Source organism: Hyla sarda, unplaced genomic scaffold, assembly GCF_029499605.1.
Source record: "Hyla sarda isolate aHylSar1 unplaced genomic scaffold, aHylSar1.hap1 scaffold_500, whole genome shotgun sequence".
NCBI classification, from domain to species: Eukaryota; Metazoa; Chordata; class Amphibia; order Anura; family Hylidae; genus Hyla; species Hyla sarda.
In genome coordinates, this window is record NW_026610511.1 from 87,381 (window position 1) to 106,857 (window position 19,477).

At 41.1% G+C, this 19,477-nt stretch overlaps 1 protein-coding gene across 1 annotated transcript in view; it reads right to left on the reverse strand.

The window, feature by feature from the left end:
- Nucleotides 1-6,551: 6,551 nt before the first annotated feature.
- LOC130337570 (uncharacterized) overlaps nucleotides 6,552-19,477 on the reverse strand; it is a 59,477-nt gene continuing 46,551 nt past the window's right edge. Inside the window, exons 3-5 of the mRNA XM_056553953.1 lie at nucleotides 17,345-18,197; nucleotides 16,123-16,303; nucleotides 6,552-6,749 (exon numbers count right to left, since the gene is read on the reverse strand). Coding sequence (XP_056409928.1) covers nucleotides 6,552-6,749; nucleotides 16,123-16,303; nucleotides 17,345-18,197 — 1,232 coding nt within the window. The remainder of the gene's footprint in view (nucleotides 6,750-16,122; nucleotides 16,304-17,344; nucleotides 18,198-19,477) is intronic.

A 19,477-nucleotide genomic window follows, 5' to 3' on the forward strand; every position in this document is an offset into this window, starting at 1 on the left:
CCGCAGTCCGCACTAATTTTTTTTTTTTTTATTTTAAACAATTTTTTATTTTTCAAATATTTTAAGGACAAAGAAATAAATCAAACAGCCACAGTACAGTACAATACAAGACATTGCAAGCCTGCAAGAATGTAGATACATATCAAAACGTAGCATCGTGCATGTACAGGCTCTGTCCACTATACTTGGTTAACATGTAGAGCATAACACAAAAAACATTAGTTACATAAAGTATGTATCCAGGGTTAGCATAATGTGAGGCAATCATGCATCACAAAAGTAGTACTTAATTCCATGCACCAGCTAATTTAGGTTAGATCATCCTACTCAAAGCTATATTCCAGTTAACAAAAATCTATCTAAAACTCCACTCCTAAATAACGAATTCTACTTATCAGTTTTTTCAGCATCAGACCATAGTGACCATCACAACAACGCTCACAGTGTCTATTAGGTGGTTCCCAGATTACATCAGTGAATTCAATCCGGTGCTCTACATGGACAATGGGGACTAGATAGCCATGCTGCCCACTGCATTGTATAATGTGTGTATTGTCCATTAGCCAGAGCATAGATCCTTTCATAGTTACAGGATGTGTTTACCTGGATACCAGTGAGGCTTTGTACATGTGGTTACCTAGATACCAATGAGGCCTAGTACCTGTAGTTACCTGAATACCAGTGAAGCCTAGTACATGTGGTTACCTAGATACCAGTGAGGCCTAGTACATGTGGTTACCTAGATACCAGTGAGGCCTAGTACATGTGGTTAATTGGATACCAGTGAGGCCTTGTCCTTGTGGTTAACTAGATACCAGTGAGGCTTAGTACATGTGGTTACCTGGATACCAGCGAGGCCTTGTACATGTGGTAACTAGTGTTGAGCGGCATAGGCCATATTCGAATTTGTGATATTTCGCGAATATATGGACGAATATTCGTCATATATTCGCAAAATTTGTATATTCGTAATAGTCACATTATATTTTCGCATATGCGAAAATTCGCGTATGCAAAAATTAGCATATACAAAAATTAGCATGAGTGAAAATTCGCACGCCAGTCTCACACAGTAGTATTAGAGCCTTCTTTACACCACACAAGCTGGAAGCAGAGAGGGATGATCACTGTGATGTGTACTGTGAAAAAAAATGAAAAACGAATATTCCTAATTACGAATATATAGTGCTATATTCGCTAATATTCGCAAATTTGCAAATATGCGATATTCGCAAATAAAATTTACATTGCGAATATTTGCGAGCAACACTAGTGGTTACCTGGATACCAGTAAGGCCTAATACCTGTGGTTACCTGGATACATGTGAGGCTTAGTGAATGTGGTTACCTAGATACCAGTGAGGCCTAGTACATGTGGTTACCTAGATACCAGTGAGGCCTAGTACCTGTGGTTACCTAGATACCAATAAGTCCTAAAACATGTGGTTACTTGGATACCAGTGAGGCCTTGTCCTTGTGGTTAAATAGATACAATTGAGGCCTAGTACATGTCGTTACATGGATACCAGTGAGGCCTAGTACCAGTGGTTACCTTGATACCAGTGAGGCCTAGTACATGTGGTTGCCTGGATACCAGTGAGGCCTAGTTCATGTGGTTATCTAGATACCAGTGAGGCCTAGTACATGTGGTTACCCATATACTAGCTAGGCCTAGTACCTGTGGTCACCTAGATACCAATATCACTGGTTACTTTACAATGAAAAAGTGTGGCTCCAGCTGTTGCATAGCTACAACTCCCAGCATGCACAGACAGCCAAAGGGCATGCTCGGAGTTGTAGTAGTGTGCCTCCAGCTGTTGCATAACTACAACTCCCAGCATGCCCTCCGGGTTTTAGAGCATGCTGTGAGTTGTAGATTTGCAACAGCTGGAGGCACACTGGCTAGAAAACACTGGGGTGTCGGGGTGTTACCCGGTGTGGTCCGCATCCCCTTAGCAACGCCAATATTTTTCACTAACTGAGCAAGTTTCTCTTCTGCCTGTGCTTTATAAGCTCTTATAAGTTGCTTGGCTTTTTTTTGCCCGATCTTATAGATTTCCCTATGTTTATTGCTCTTTTTTTAATACTAAATGTTATCTTTTTTGTTTTGTTTAGTTTTTTACTATTTTGGCCACTTTTGTAGAGTACCACAGGACCTTATGCTTTTTTGGATTTTAATGACAAGAATAATCTGTTGCCTTAACCCCTTAAGGACACATGACGTACTGGAACGTCATGTGTCCACTCCCGATCTATAACGCGGGGCCACGGCGTGGCCCCGCGTCATAGCGGTTCGGGCCCGGCCTCTAACAACGGCCGGGACCCGTGGCTAATAGCGCGCGGCATTGATCGCTGTGCCGCGCGCTATTAACCCTTTAGACGCGGCGTTCAAAGTTGAACGCCGCGTCTAAAGTGAAACCGAAAGCATGCCGGCTAGCTCAGTGGGCTGTTCGGGATAGCCGCGGTGAAATCGCGGCATCCCGAACAGCTGACAGGACAGCGGGAGGGCCCCTACCTGCCTCCTCGCTGTCCGATCGCCGAATGACAGCTCAGTGCCTGAGATCCAGGCATGAGCAGTCATGCGGCAGAATCATCGATCACTGGTTTCTTATGAGAAACCAGTGATCAATGTAAAAGATCAGTGTGTGCAGTGTTATAGGTCCCTATGGGACCTATAACACTGAAAAAAAAAAGTGCAAAAAAAAAGTGAATAAACATCATTTAACCCCTTCCCTATTAAAAGTTTGAATCAAACCCCCTTTTCCCATAAAAGAAAAAACACAGTGTAAATAAAAATAAAAATAAACATAAATGGTATCGCCGCGTGCGGAAATGTCCGAATTATAAAAATATATCGTTAATTAAACCGCACGGTCAATGGCGTGAGCGCAAAAAAATTCCAAAGTCCAAAATAGTGCATTTTTGGTCACTTTTTATATCATGAAAAAATGAATAAAAAGCGATCAATAAGTCCTATCAATGCAAAATTGGTACCGTTAAAAACTTCAGATCACGGCGCAAAAAATGAGCCCTCATACCGCCCCATACACGGAAAAATAAAAAAGTTATAGGGGTCAGAAGATGACAATTTTAAACGTATAAATTTTTCTGCATGAAGTTATGATTTTTTCCAGAAGTGCGACAAATTCAAACCTGTATAAGTAGGGTATCATTTTAATCATATGGACCTACAGAATAAAGGTAAGGTGTCATTTTTACCGAAAAATGTACTACGTAGAAACGGAAGCCCCCAAAAGTTACAAAATGGCGTTTTTTTTTTCAATTTTGTCTCACAATGATTTTTTTTCCCGTTTCACCGTAGATTTTTCGGCACAATGACTGACGTCATTACAAAGTAGAATTGGTGGTGCAAAAAATAAGCCATCATATGGATTTTTAGGTGCAAAATTGAAAGAGTTATGATTTTTTAAAGGCAAGGAGCAAAAAACGAAAATGCAAAAACGGAAAAAACCCCGGTCCTTAAGGGGTTAAAGGAGATATCCAGTGCTGAAAAACGTATCCCCTATCCAAAGGATAGGGGATAAGTTTCAGATTGAGGGGGGTCCGTCCGCTGGGGCCTCCCGCGATCTCCTGTACGGGGCCCCAGCAGCCCGCGGGAAGGGGGCGTGTTGACCACCGCACGAAGTGGCCTTAGGCAATCTTCGGCTCTGCCATAGTGATGTATTGAGGGGGTGTGTCGGCCGCCAATTCGTGCAGTGGTTGACACCCGCTATCTGGCCAGCGAGCTGGGGCCCCATACAGTAGATCCCTGGGGGCCCCAGCGGTCGGACCACCCGCGATCTTAAACTTATCCCCTATCCTTAGGATAGGGGAAATGTTTTTCCGCACTGGACTACCCCTTTAAAAAATGTAACTTTTAAGAAGTCCCATTTCTCCTGGACTCTTTCCAAACTGTTCCAGTCTGATAGGGACTCATTTACCACTTATCTTATTTTAGAAAAGTCAGTTTTTCTAAAATAGAAAATTGTAATTTTTGGGTGGTGTGCCACTTTACTTATAGTAAACCACACTGACTGGTTATCACTAGATCCTAAGCTTTCACCTACAGTTATATCAGATACCAAATCCATTTGTGAATACTAAATCCAAAATGGTCCCCTTCCCGGTTGGCTCCTTAACTACTTGTCTAGATTAAAGTCTTAGTCATGTAATGTAAATTAAACTATTTAAATGAAGAAAAAATGATTGTATATTAGAGATGTGTTGTAGTACATAAGTACTACAACATATCAAAAATAAAGTTTGGTGACAGTGCCCATTTAAGAATCACCCAAAAACAACTGCTTTCTATCAGTCCTCACCTTATCCCTTTTTGTCTTTTGCTGCAGTCTTGCATAGCTTAGACATAGAAGATGATGGTTCCTCTGCGCCTGAACCACCCTCCATGTTGCCCTTAAACTCTAAAAGTATTAAAGTATTGCAAATGAATTACGGAGAGCCACGGACTGTGGAACTTACCTTCTATCCACAACTCTTAGTCTAGCAGAACCTACAGTTATCCATCTGACATTCCTAGGGGTCCTCTGTGGTAGTGGAATTGCAACAGCCCCCGCCTGAGTTTGTTTCACAGATAATTTATAAATCTCAGACTTCAGAAATGCTGCAGTGAGAAGAACTGTCTACAAATCAGACAGCGTCCAAACCTCCAAAAAGTGGAACATGAAATGAATGCACAACATATCTACCATTTTAATGATGATTTGATTTTTAATTATGTCTACCTCCAGACTACCTCCTGAATATCTCCAGTGCAAGTTAAATATGCAGCAATAAGGATATGTCCACAGATGAAGAACACAAAGCTTAGTGAATTTAAAGAGTTTATTATTATTATAATTTTTTTGCAGTTTAGTAAATGCTGATTAATTATATGTAATATGAAATGAAATCAATGTGTTACAATGAATAGACAGTCATTATAGAAGCATAACATCATGTGACTATATGGAAGATTAAAAATTAACTCACATGTACAGACATATGTTTACTCTTAAAATGTGCACCATATTTAAGGTATACTTTGGCATACTGGAAGAAAGACATGTTGACATACACCATGGTGTACCCGCCCCAGACCCATAAATCAATAGACTTCAAGGGAATCTGTCAGGTGCAATTAATTTTCCAAACTGCTGACACTGATATATAGCTGGAAGAACAGGGAGACTCATAATACCTTTCACATATCTGTCTTTGCTTCCCTAACATAACACATAATTGTTAACAGCTGATACACTCCTTGCTCCCATTCTCATCCCTGTCTGTGCCATGGCAGCGCACACCTCCATATTTATAATACGGTAGTTTTTATTTTATTTTATTTTTTATGTGTTGACAACATTTTTTTTTTTCTGATTGATTGAAATTCAGCTGGAAGCTGAGCCCTGTTTCATATTTTCATTCCTGTGCCGTGAAGGTGAGACATTTGGAAACGGGGCCCGGCTTCCAACTGACTGTCAATCAAGCAGGAAAAACAAAAAATAAAAATAAAAAAATTGGTCAGCACATCCTAAAGAACTATTATAAACATGGAGGTATCTAACAGTGACAGCAGTTTGAAATGTGAATTGCAGCTGACAGATTCCCTTTGCCGTAGCCTACTAATGACTATACTCGGTCCATTTCTAAGTGAATACTATCATTTTGTGGGACTAAAATTTTCAGCCCCCTTTGCAAGTAACAGTATGGACTGAACGTAATCACTAGTAGACTTCATTAGTCCATTAAACTCAATGTATTTAGCAGCGATATGATTGGCACTCAATCACTCAGATGTAATTGGCACAAAAATGCAGTTTTCCGCGGCCGCAGAAAGAATGTTAATTCTCTCTATCGACTCTGCACGAAATGCATAGCTATGAGATGAAGCATTCCTGTGCGGCTCTAGAACCGGCATTTTGTGCCGGCATCCACAGTTTCTGGAACGTTTGCACAGAGATTTTCCGTGCGGACATGTGAACATAGCCTATAAGTAGTAAGTATAGATCCTTCCATGTGGCTGATTTTCTTTAACATGAAAGGCAATGGGTTTGAAGTGGGCACTCATTTCTGTATGAATATGGAGGTACACTGTAGCCCTATATAAGTCTATGGGAAAGATTTATCAAAACTTGTAAAGGAAGAGTGGTGCAGTTGCCTATAGAAACCAATCAGATTGCTTCTTTCATTTTTTACAGGCATCTTTAAAAATAAAAGTAGTAACTGCACCACTCCTCCTTTATGCAGGTTTTGATAAATCTCCCCCATAATCAGTAGAAAAGCTCTGTACTACTCTGAAAATCTTTGACTATTTGTAATCATGTACAAAGAAAAACAGATGTTAGTGCACATAAAAAAAAATCCCTTGTCCTGCCAGGGTTATGTCTGTTTTCTACAACTGCATTGTACATTGATCATTGAAATGCAAAAGCGAAATAATATCTACTATATTGTCTGATCCATGTCTAGCGTTAGCAAATGTTCATCATTGTATATGAAGCAGAATCTTTGACGTTGGCTGTAGAACCATTTTTCTAATGACAGGATGGACTTTAAAAGTCCTTTTGTGTAACCATCAAATCATATAGTGTAACACCATGCCACATGCCTTCAATTTCTGCCTCAAAGCCGAAGAGTGTCTTGACTTTAGCCCGGTACGGCACAGACAGATTTACTTTAGTCACTGAAGCCTCCATTCGTATGGCTTTACCAGGAGGGACCTCAACAGGAGAGCTTGATGAAAATTTTACCTAAATAAAGAGACAATGATCACATGTTGCATAATCACATAGTGGGACATATATTATTGTTGTCTTTAGAAAGTGAGTATTAAAGTAATTTTTTTTCTTTGGTTTTTCTTACGTGCAATATATTATTCATACTATCATTCTATGTACTGCACTGTATTATGCCTATGCTCGTCAGAGTTACACTGACAGATATAGTACAGTTGATCACAGGCAGAGTCTGATCACCTTCTGTAGCCTTTTTCAGACCTCTGGTTGCCATTATAACCATGGACCAATTCCTTCCAAATCTGACAATGAGAATGAATCCCTGAATCATGTGCCACCTCCAAAATCTATTGTTCACAACAAATGACCATAGTTCAAAAGAAGTATTGTATTACAGTGTACTCAAAACGTAACTTTTTTTTCCAAGAATTCAAAATAAATAACACGGTGCCTTAAAGGGGTATTCCAGGTTTATACATCTTATCTGCTATCCAAAGGATAGGCCGCCTCCTATAGACATGTATGGAGGGGGCGTGACTTGACATCACGAGGGGGCATGACCGTGACGTCACGTCCCCATCTCGGAAGCAGCGCCCGACACAGAATGCCGGGGCTGCACCGAGATCGCAGGGGTCCCCAGATGAAGGACCCCTGCGATCATATATCTTATCCCCTATCCTTTGGATTGGGGATAAGATGTATAAACCCAGAATACCCCTTTAAAAAAACAGCAAAATAAGTGTGTTCTTGATTGCCATTGGAACCAAGGAGAGGATAATGTATCAAAAATCTCTCTCTTGTTGTTGGCAGTGAGACAGGTGATTCCCCAGTTGTGGAAGAACACTTGACCTCCTTCTATAACAGAATGGTTCGCAGAGATTTCTTATTAACTTTGTATAGAGTAGTGGTCTTTTTTATTGTCTGATCAAATTTCATGTTCAGAAAAGAGAATTTTGTGTTTTTTACCTCATTTTTTTATTTGAGCTCCTGGCGAGGTTATAGAGATTTTTCTCACAGATTTCTAATTATTTTAAGGTTCAGTTATGGCAACATGCAGTAACCCATGGTAACTATTACAGACAGCCATTTTTTTAGGCTTAATCACACCAAAATAAAGCAGCATAAAGTATCATCGGTTGTCGGTAGATGCATGCTGGTGTTGAAATGCACACGGAGATATCAGGAGACAGAGTGGCTTTTTCCAAGTGTGACAAAAATTATCCCTTTTATATGAAAGAAGAAACAGGTTTTGAGTCTGGCAAGTGAAGATGGCATGGATTTGCCCAAGTTGGGATTAGTAACATTATTGGTGTTCTAAAACAATGAGGAAGAAGCTTTTGTATAAAAACCTGAATAAAATGATGCCTTTTTTGGGGAAATGATAGGTTAGAAGTAGGGTGATGGTGGACTAGTTGTAGCCAACGTACAGCAGGTGGTGGCTGACTGATGTTAATAGTATGTAGCATGAGATAGCAGACTGATATTACTACTGAAGTAGTAGCTAGCATACAGCAGAAGTGGTGGTAGTACTGTGTAATCAATATCATTTGGCACAGTTTTTTTTTATAATTTTGCCAGCCAGGCGACTCAGGCCTGGATGGAAGTAGCAGGTGGCTGAATGTAATAGGAGGGAGTGTGGAGGCTGAGCATATTGGCGCTGTAGGTCAAGGAAGGCATGTTTAAAAGCATGCAAAAGGCTAAACATAACACACACTTTCCTGCACATGCTGCTTAAGGTTGCACCAGCAACCATCATGGCACAGTGATTTACTGGAGGAAGTTTTAGTATCCTGCATACAGCAGAAGATAAAGAAATCTGTTTCATTGACAACTTTTGCCAGCAAGGCTGGCCAGGTCTGGCTGGCTGGATGTTGCACCAGCAAGGGTGGTGGCTTAGTGTTTTACTAGGGGGAGTTGTAGTTGTCTGTATATAGCAGGATGTTAAGAAACAGCAAGACTTAAAAGAACTTAGGTTTGTCAAATTTTGCATTGCATGCACTGTGCTGCACACAGACAACTGCATGGAGTGGCCTATCCTCTGCACCACATGATTGTGTACAGTGGGGACTAATGAAAACTGTAGCCAGCAGACAGTAGGCAGTAAAGAGGTATATGTAGCTTCACAAATAATGTGTTCATGGAGCAAATCCCTGTCAAATGCATATCCTTTTTACTTTACTACTATAGCAAAACTAGGAAGATTTAGCAGGCGTTTAATGAAACTAATACTATTCACAACATTTTTTTTGTCACAGGGCTAATCCCTGGGGATGGGGGGACACATTTTGATCAAAAAAAGCTCTAAGAGCCTCCATTTTTTGACCTAGAGGGCTGTTGCAACTTTCTTGTTTGTACATTTTGTATTTGCCACAGCAGCGGGCACCTGTGTATTAGGTTGTTGTGCTGGCTATTTTTCCTTTTGCTTTTACAGGGCTAATCCCTGTCAAATTTAGGGCAGTACTATGTCCCAAACAAGAAGATGTGATAGGTGTTTGCTGAAACCCAAGTCCTTTTTCATGTCAGTTGTCCCCAGTGTTTTCCTATTTAATACATAATTCCAGCCACCTGGATTTTTCCTCCCCATGTTCAAAACCTTACATTTATCTGTGTTACTTCATCTACCACTTCTCAGCCAAGCCTCCAACCTATTGAGATCCATGTGTAACATTGTACTATCCTCTATTGTGTTATCTACTATACACAGTGCACTGTCCTCTATTGTGTTATCTACTATATAAAGTACACTGTCCTCTATGCAATGTTTCATTTGCACAGCCCACTGTTCCAAAGATCTGTCAAATGGGGTGTAAATGATCAATGCACCCCTTATTACATTCAGTGAGGGGTGTAGTTTCCAAAATGAGGTCACATATGAGGGGGTTCACTGTTCTGGCAACATGGGGGATTTGTAAACGCACATGGCCCCCGCCTTACATTCCAACTAAATTCTCTCTCCAAAAGTCCAATGTTGCTCCTTCTCTTCTGAGACTTGTAGTGCACCAGCAGAGCACTTTAAGACCACATATGGGGTATTTCCTTACTTGAGAGAAATTAGGTTTTACATTTATGGGTCTTCTTATCCTAATACCCCATGTATAACTGAAAATTTTGGGGTAACACCACCGTTTTATTGTTAAAAAATAGTTTTTTTTTTTCATTTTTATGGCTCACTGTCAAAAAAACATGTGAGGCGTAAGTACTCACTGTAACCCTTGTTATGTTCCTTGTGGGTATGCAGTTTCCAAAATGGTGTCACATGTGGGGGGGGGGTTCCGCTGTTCTGGCTCAATGGGGGCTTTGTAAACACATATGGCCCCCGACTTAAATTACAGCTAAATTCTCTCTCCAAAAGCCAAATTTTTCTCCTTCTCTTCTGAGCATTGCAGTGCGCCCGCAGAGCACTTTACGTCCACTTATGGGGTATTTCCATACTCATAAGAAATGGGGTTTTAAATTTGTGAATTTGTGAAAATGAAAAATATGGAATAGCACCAACATTTTAGTGTTAAAAATCAAATTTTTCACATCCAACTTCAACGCAAAGCCATTAAACACCTGTGAGGTATTCAGGCTCACTGTACCCCTTGTTACATTATTTGTGGGGTGTAGTTTCCCAAATAATATGCCATGATTTTTTTTTTTTTTTGCTGTTCTGGCACACTGGGGGCTTCCTGAATGCAACATGCCACCCAAATATCATGACAGCAAAATTCATTATCCAAAACCCTAAAGTTGCACATTCCCTCCTAAGTCATGTTGTGCGCCCGCAGAGCACTTTACATGCACTTATTAGGGATTGCCATACTCAAGAGAAATTGGGTTACACATTTTGTTGGGGATTTTTATTCCTTTTACCCCTTGTAAAAATAAAAATAAAATGGGGCTACATTTTAATGTAAAAAAATTTGATTTTGAGTAATCATAAAAAGGACAAAATAGAGGGAGAAAAGAAGGATGGCTGAAATAAGATAAAAGGGAGGAAAATGGTATGTAGAAAGAGAGAGAAGCAAGAGCATAAGAAAAAGATGGAAGGGAAGAAACATAGAAACATAGAATGTGTTGGCAGATAAGAACAATTTGGCCCATCTAGTCTGCCCAATAATCTGAATCCTATGAATGGTCCCTGGCCCTATCTTATATGAAGGACAGCCTTATGCTTTTCCCATGCATGTTTAAACTCCTTCACTGTATTTGCAGCGACCACTTCTGCAGGAAGGCTATTCCATGCATCCACTACTCTCTCAGTAAAGTAATACTTCCTGATTTTACTTTTAAACCTTTGCCCCTCTAATTTAAAACTATGTCCTCTTGTGGTAGTTTTTCTTCTTTTAAATATGCTCTCCTCCTTTACCGTGTTGATTCCCTTTATGTATTTAAAAGTCTCTATCATATCCCCTCTGTCTCTTCTTTCTTCTTTTTCCTTCTTGAGATTTGGCCTCCAGTACTGTGCACAATACTCCAATTGAGGTCTCACCAGTGTTCTGTACAGCGGCATGAGCACCTCCCTCTACTGCTTATACCTCTCCCTATACATCCATGAGCACTTCTCTCTTTCTACTGCTTATACCTCTCCCTATACATCCAAGCATTCTGCTAGCGTTTCCTGCTGCTCTATTACATTGTCTTCCTACCTTTAACCCCTTAAGGACGCAGGACATACTCAAACGGCCCCTTTTCCGAGTCCTTAAGGACTCAGAACATTTGAGTACGTCCTGTCCATTCCCGGCCCCCTGCCGCTAGCTAGAGGGGAGCCGGTGCCCGATGCCTGCTGAAATCGTTCAGCAGGCATCGAAGCATATTGCCCAGGGGAGTCATGATGACCCCCCATGTCGGCGATGGCCGCAGATCGCTGGACAATTCAGTCCAGCAATCTGAGGCAGATTCCGGGTCAATCGGATCTCCAGTGACCCGGTGACCCGAAATTACAGGCTGTTCGGGGCCGTCTCTGACGGCCCTGAACAGCCATAGTCAGCAGGGGTGAGGTGGCACTGGTGCCACCTCACGATCGCCCTGATTCGGCGGCTGGTTTCCCGGCTGACCAATCAGGGCGTCTGCTGCGGGTGTCACTCCCGCAACCCGCTCCGCCCCTCTTCTGGAGGACGTGAGCGGGTGCGGGACGTGCACCCCGGGAGCTGGGGAACCTGATCCCCGGCGTGAATGTTGGGATCGGGGCCCCAGGAGCGGCGGCGGCGGCTACGACGAGGGACTGACCTGATGCAGCGTAGATCGTTGGAGGTGAGTGACAGCCTCCTGCTATTGCTTAGCAACAGCTCCCTGCATGCAAAAAGGGCATGTTGGGAGCTGTAGTTATGCAACAGCAGGAGGCAGACCACCACAACTCCCAGCATGCCCTTATGGGCATGCTGAGACTTATAGTTTTGCAACAGCTGGAGGCACATTTTTTCTATGGAAAAGTGTACCTTCAGCTGTTGTGTAACTACAACTCCCAGCTTGCACAAACAGCTAAAGTGCATGTTGGGAGTTGTAGTGGTGCATCTGTTGGTTGCATAACTACAACTCCCAGCATGCCCTTTGGCTGTCGGTGACTGCTGAGAGTTGTAGTTTTGCAACAGCTGAAGGCACACTGAGTTAAGTAGCAAACCAGTGTGTCTCCAGCTGTTGCATAACTACAATCCCCAGCATCCCCAGCCAAAGTAGTATGCCTCCAGCTGTTGCATAACTACAAGACCCAGCATGCCCTTCCGTTGTCCGTACATGCTGGGGGTTGTAGCTTTTGCAACAGCTGAAGGCACACTGGTTGCAGAACACTGAGTTTGTTACCAAACTCAGTGTTTCACAACCAGTGTGCCTCCAGCTGTTGCAAAACTACAACTCCCAGCATGCACTGATAGACCGTACATGCTAGGAGTTGTAGTTTTGCCACAGCTGGTTGCCCCCCCCCCCTCAATGTGAACGTACAGGGTACACTCACATGGGCGGAGGTTTACAGTAAGTATCCGGCTGCAAGTTTGAGGTGCGGCAAGATATTTTGCCGCAGCTCAAACTGCCAGCGAGAAACTACTGTGAACCCCCTTCCATGCGACTGTACCCTAAAAACACTACACTACACTAACACACAATAAAATAAAAAGTAAAAAACACTACACATACACATACCCCTACACAGCCCCCCTCCCCTCCCCAATAAAAAAGAAAAACGTCTGGTACGCCATGGTTTCCAAAACGGAGCCTCCAGCTGTTGCAAAACAACTACTCCCAGTATTACCAGACAGCCACTGACTGTCCAGGCATGCTGGGAGTTTTACAACAGCTGGAGGCACCCTGTTTGGGAATCACTGGCGTAGAATACCCCTATGTCCACCCCTATGCAAGTCCCTAATTCAGGCCTCAAATGCGCATGGCGCTCTCACTTTGGAGCCCTGTCGTATTTCAAGGCCACAGTTTAGGGTCACATATGGGGTATTGCTGTACTCGGGACAAATTGTGTTACAAATTTTGGGGGGTATTTTCTGCTTTTACCCTTTTTAAAAATGTAAAATTTTTGGGAAAAGAAGCATTTTAGGTAAATTTTATTTTTATTTTTTACATATGCAAAAGTCGTGAAACACCTGTGGGGTATTAAGGTTCACTTAACCCCTTGTTACGTTCCCCGAGGGGTCTAGTTTCCAAAATAGTATGCCATGTGTTTTTTTTTTGCTGTCTGGCACCATCGGGGCTTCCTAAATGCGGCATGCCCCCAGAGCAAAATTTGCTTTCAAAAAGCCAAATGTGGCTCCTTCTCTTCTGAGACCTGTAGTGCGCCAGCAGAGCACTTTTCACTCCCATATGGGGTGTTTTCTAAATCGGGAGAAATTGGAATTCAAATTTTGGGGGGGGTATTTTCTGCTTTAACCCTTTGTAAAAATGTTAATTTTTTGTGAAACCAAGCATTTTAGATAATTTTTTTTTTTTTTTTTACATATGCAAAAGTTGTGAAACCCCTGTGGGGTATTAAGGTTCACTTTATCCCTTGTTACGTTCCCTAAGGGGTCTAGTTTCCAAAATGGTATGCCATGTGGGTTTTTTTTTTTTGCTGTCCTGGCACCATAGGGGCTTCCTAAATGCGGCATGCCCCCAGAGAAAAATTTCCTTCAAAAAAGCCAAATGTGACTCATTCTCTTCTGAGACCTGTAGTGCGCCAGCAGAGCACTTTTCACCCCCATATGGGGTGTTTCGGGAATAGGGAGAAATTGGGCTTCAAATTTTGGGGGGTATTTTCTGCTATTACCCTTTTTAAAAATGTAAAACTTTTGGTAAACCAAGCATTTTAGGGATTTTTTTTTTTTTTACATATGCAAAAGTCGTGAATCACCTGTGGGGTATTAATGTTTACTTTACCCCTTGTTATGTTCCCCGAGGGGTCTAGTTTCCAAAATGGTATGCCATGTGGGGTATTTTGCTGTTCTGGCACCATAGGGGCTTCCTAAAGGTGACATGCCCCCCAAAAACCATTTGTCGCTCCTTCCCTTCTGAGCCCTCTACTGCGCCCGCCGAACACTTAACATGAACATATGAGGTATGTCCTTACTCGAGAAAAATTGGGTTTCAAATACAAGTAAAAATTTTCTCCTTTTTACCCTTTGCAAAAATTCAAAAATTGGGTCTACAAGAACATGCCAGTGTAAAAAATGAAGATTGTGAATTTTCTCCTTAACTTTGCTGCTATTCCTGTGAAACACCTAAAGGGTTAGCAAGCTTTTTGAATATCATTTTGAATACTTTGGGGGGTTCAGTTTTTATAATGAGGTAATTTTTGGGGTATTCCTAATATCAAGACCCTTCAAATCCACTTCAAACCTGAACTGGTCCCTGAAAAAAAGCGAGTTTCAAAATTTTGTGAAAAATTGGAAAATTGCTGCTGAACTTTGAAGCCCTCTGGTGTCTTCCAAAAGTAAAAACACGTCAATTTTTTGATGCAAACATAAAGTAGACATATTGTATATGTGAATAAAAAAAATTATTTGTAATATCCATTTCCTTACAAGCAGAGAGATTCAAAGTTAGAAAAATGCAAAATTTTCAAATTTTTCATCAAATTTTGTGATTTTTTACCAAGAAAGGATGCAAGTTACCACAAAATTTTACCACTATGTTAAAGTAGAATATGTCACAAAAAAACAATCTCGGAATCAGATGATAACTAAAAGCATTCCAGAGTTATTAATGTTTAAAGTGACAGTGGTCAGAATTGCAAAAAATGGCCGAGTCCTTAAGGTGAAAAAGGGCTCAGTCCTTAAGGGGTTAAGTCTTCTGAAATAATTACTCCTAAATCCCTCTCCTCAGATACTGAGGTCAGGGCTGCGTCAAATAATCTATATTCTGCCTGAGGGTTTTAACGCCCCAGGTGCATTATCGTGCACTTATCCACATTAAATTTCAGTTGCCAGAGTTCTGACCATTCTTCTAGTTTCCCTAAATCCTTTTCCAATTGGCATATCCCTCCAGGAACATCAACCCTGTTACATATCTCTGTGTCATCAGCAAAAAGACATACCTTACCATCGAGACCTTCTGTAATATCACTAATAAAGTTATTAAACAATATTGGTCCCAGAACAGATCCCTGAGGTATCCCACTGGTGAAAAGACTTTGCTCTGAATATTCTCCATTGACTACAACTCAATGTTGTCTGTCACTCAGCCACTGCCTAATCCACTCAACAATGTTGGAGTCCAAGCTCAATGACTGTAGTTTATTGATAAGTCTTCTATGTGGGACAGTGTCAAAAGCCTTACTAAAATCTAGATATGCGATGTCTACTGCTCCTCCGCCATCCATTATTTTAGTCACCCAGTCAAAAAAATCAATAAGATTTGTTTGACATAATCTCCCTGAAGTAAAACCATGTTGTTTTTCATCTTGCAATCCATGGGATTTTAGATGTTCCACAATCCTATACTTTAGTAGGATTTCCATTAATTTCCCCACTATTGATGTCAGACTTACTGGCCTAAGAAGTAAGGGTGGAGGAAGAAAGAATGAGAAAGGTGCAAGACATTTAGAACTCTTTCAGAAGACAAGTGAGGGCGCATACACATCACGTTATTTATATACAGTTGCCATAAAGGGTTTTCAATGTGAAAATCATTTGCATAAACCATACACAACTAGATATATCCCGTTGTGTAGGGTTTTGTTCTTGTACGGTTTTTATTATGTTGCACTCATTGAGCATTAAAATACACACCGTTGAGTCAGTTTTTTGTTTCCTGTAAAAAAAGAGATGTGAATGTAGCCTTTGTCTCTCATTTACAATGTTCTCGGAATCCCAGTGTAAGGAAGCCTGAGCTGCCAATCACAACCTCGCCAACCAAAAAGAGATGTCACCCACCATCACTGGAGAGGAGAGACAGACAATACTACCAGTCACAGGCAACGTTCATTTACCTCGGTCTCATTCGTGTCTGTGAAGTTCCACTCGTGGGTTGTGCTCACATCTATTGTCACTCCAATCTCATTCTGAGCAATACCTGGTATCCCAGCTGTGAATTTCATAGAACCACCAATTGCAAATGTAAATCCATGTTGATGGGAGAAGGAGCTGGAAACCTTTATTGTTTTTTCAAATCTGTTACAAGAAAAAGAAGAAAAATGTTTAAATCTTCTGTTATTTTCAGATCCTGTAATAAAGGGAACCTATATCTTAACCGTTCCTGCCCTGATAACCTTCATTAATAGCTCTATCCCTATATCTAAACAGGAAGAGACCTATCAGCCACTACTTGTAGAAGTTGTCGAGGACTGTCCTGATGACTTATGATTCAGGCAGCATAAAGTGATGACCGGTTCCCATTAAACACTTGTAAGATTTGTAAATTATGCTGCTGTATAAATAAAGCATGTATATTGTGATAGGGTTGTATACTTGACTGTACCCATCTCTTCACAACACACCAGCAGGTTGAGCGGATGCATCCATGTCTACATACCAATAGGACAGTGATGCAAGAATTACAATACTGCCCAATACTCCAATGTAGTTATGGATGTACTCTCACATGACAGGTCATGCATTGGAGGCCTACTTGTATTTATCATTAGTATGGATAGTGTTAAAGCGACTGTCCAGTTAGGAGTTCAAAAATTTTAAGTCACTAGACAGAGGGGATGGTTACCAGCTATATACTACATGGCAGCTTTCTAGCTTAGCTTATTTAACAAAGAGCTGTGATCTGTGACTATAGTTTAGCTTCAGCTTCTACAGGGTCTCTCGGGTAGTCCAAAACACACCTCCTGTTTTTATATTGGTTCAGGTTGCTGTCCTGTCCCTTCCTCTGCAAATCTGCCTCTTCTGATTGGCTGCTGTAAATAAGCAGAAATCTATCACAGGTTCACGAGGAAGTCAGGGCAGGGAAAGCAGCAACTCCTGGACTGCTGGTGGACCACTAGGACTAAGTCGGGGACCTCTGCATTATATAATGAGAAGTATGATTATACAGTATATAAAGATTACTAAACCATCATTGTGGAAATGATCATTAGGTAATTGGAGACTTACTTTGAGATAAATATATATTCCCTGTAGTTATTTGGACTGTGGACTCCACTTCATTTTTTACACAGTTACACAGTTTATTTTTTTCTCTTGTAGGAACATGGTTATACTCACGTGAAGTTGTGTTTCAGTGGCACCAAGCTATGTTTGTTATCAAAGTTTTGGACAGCTATCACTTCCGCACTCTGAGAATCTCTTTGCCCTTGTTCAGGCAGGAACTGTAAGCGTATAATGCTGCTGATTGTCTTGTCTTTTGTGAAAGAGAGGAAACGAAAAATATGGTAGCTGTATCCCAATTTCTCAGCGTTGTCTATATAACGGCCATCACTGGGTATGTACCCTCTGTAAAAATTTCCATTATTCTTATTGACAGTCCACAGTTTACCATCAGAATCAAATGCCATAAAATGGGTCAATTTAAACCAGTTGCACCCTCCAGCCACTGTAGCAGACTTCAGCCAATCCCAGTATTCTTGTGAGGTTGTTGGGGGTTTTCCTGTCACAATTCTATCTTCTTTGTTCACTATGTACAGGGAACCATCTGGATGAAAGCATAAGGCTTCGCACTGCTCCCAACCATTGATCCCAATCTTTGTGGCTTGGCCATACATCCAAGATACATTTTCATTGTCCGGTTGTGGACCTTTGTAGAACTCTCCGTTATTTGTTACACAGAACATTTCTCCATTTTGGTGAAAGAATAGAATTTTAACTTTCCTCCATTCACCTTTCCCAACTCTTCTGGCAATAGAAAACCAGTCAAGGTCAATCTTTGATGGCAAAGGCCCCCTGTAGAGATCTCCATCACGGACACAGAACAGTTCCCCTTCTGGACTGCAGATAACATGGCTGGCCTTTTCCAGTTTTCCTAAAACCGCAGCCCTATCATAAAAGCTGTCACTGTAATCTGCTGGTGGCAGGCCGACTTTTATGGTACCATCTGTAGAGACGGCCAGCAAAAGATTCCCTGAAATGCAAATAATTAAAAGTAATCACAGCTTTAATTTATATGAATACTGATATGTTCTTGTTGTCTTATATTGAGATAAATGGAAAAATCGGTCAGGGCTACACTGAGACTTTTTATAGTGCTACAAGATTGATTTTAAAGGGGAACGGTGGAAAAAAAGCTTTTATAAATTAACAGGTGCTAGAAAGTGAGGTGCCAGGTTTGTAAATTACTTATACTATATAAAAATCTTAAAGGGGTACTCCATTGGAAAACAATTTATTTTAAATCAACTGATGCCAGAAAGTTAAACAGATTTGTAAATTACTTCTATTAAAAAATCCCAATCCCTTCAGTACTTATCATCTGCTGTACAGAGGAAGTTCTTTTCATTTTGAATTTCCTTTCTGTCTGACCACAGTGCTCTCTGCTGACACCTCTGTCCATGTCAAGAACTGTCCAGAGTAGGAGAGGTTTGCTATGGGGATTTGCTCCTTCTCTGGACAGTTCCTAAAATGTACAGAGGTGTCAGCAGAGAGCACTGTGGTCAGACTGGAAAGAACTACACAACTTCCTCTGGAGCATACAGCAGCTGATAAATAAAATAATGCAAACAAAAATAAACATAAGCATATGTGAAATTGCCGCGTGTGTAAATGTCTGAACTATTAAAATATTATGTTTATTAAACCGCATGGTCAATGGTGTATACATAAAAAAAATACCAGTCCAAAATTACAGATTTTTGATCACTTCATATACCAGAAAAAAATAAAAATAAAAACGATCAAAACAAAAATAGTATCAGTAAAAACGACAGATCACAGTGTAAAAGAATTACCCTCATACAGCCGCATATATGGCAAAATAATTGTGTTATAGGGGTCAGAGGAGGACAATTTAAGCATACTAATTTTCATACAAAAAGTTGTAATTTTTAGAAGTAAAGTTGTAGTAAGTAGTGAAATATAGTGATCTCTCAACATATGATTGTAATTTGTTTTAAATGAACCATCGTTACTTGAATTCACCGTATGTTGAGGGATCCGTGCAATAATAATATACAAAGTTATACTCACGTGTCCCCGCTGCTCCGGACCCTCACTGCTGCCCTGGATGGTCGCTCTCCGTTGCTTCGCTGTGCACGCTGCTACTATTGGATGACGGGACTGCATGGGGGGTGACGTGATGATGACGAAGGAGAGCGATGGCCATACAGCGGAGCCCGAAGAGGACGATCCGGAGTGGCAGGGACAGGTGAGTGACACTCACCGGAGCACACGGGACACATTAAACGG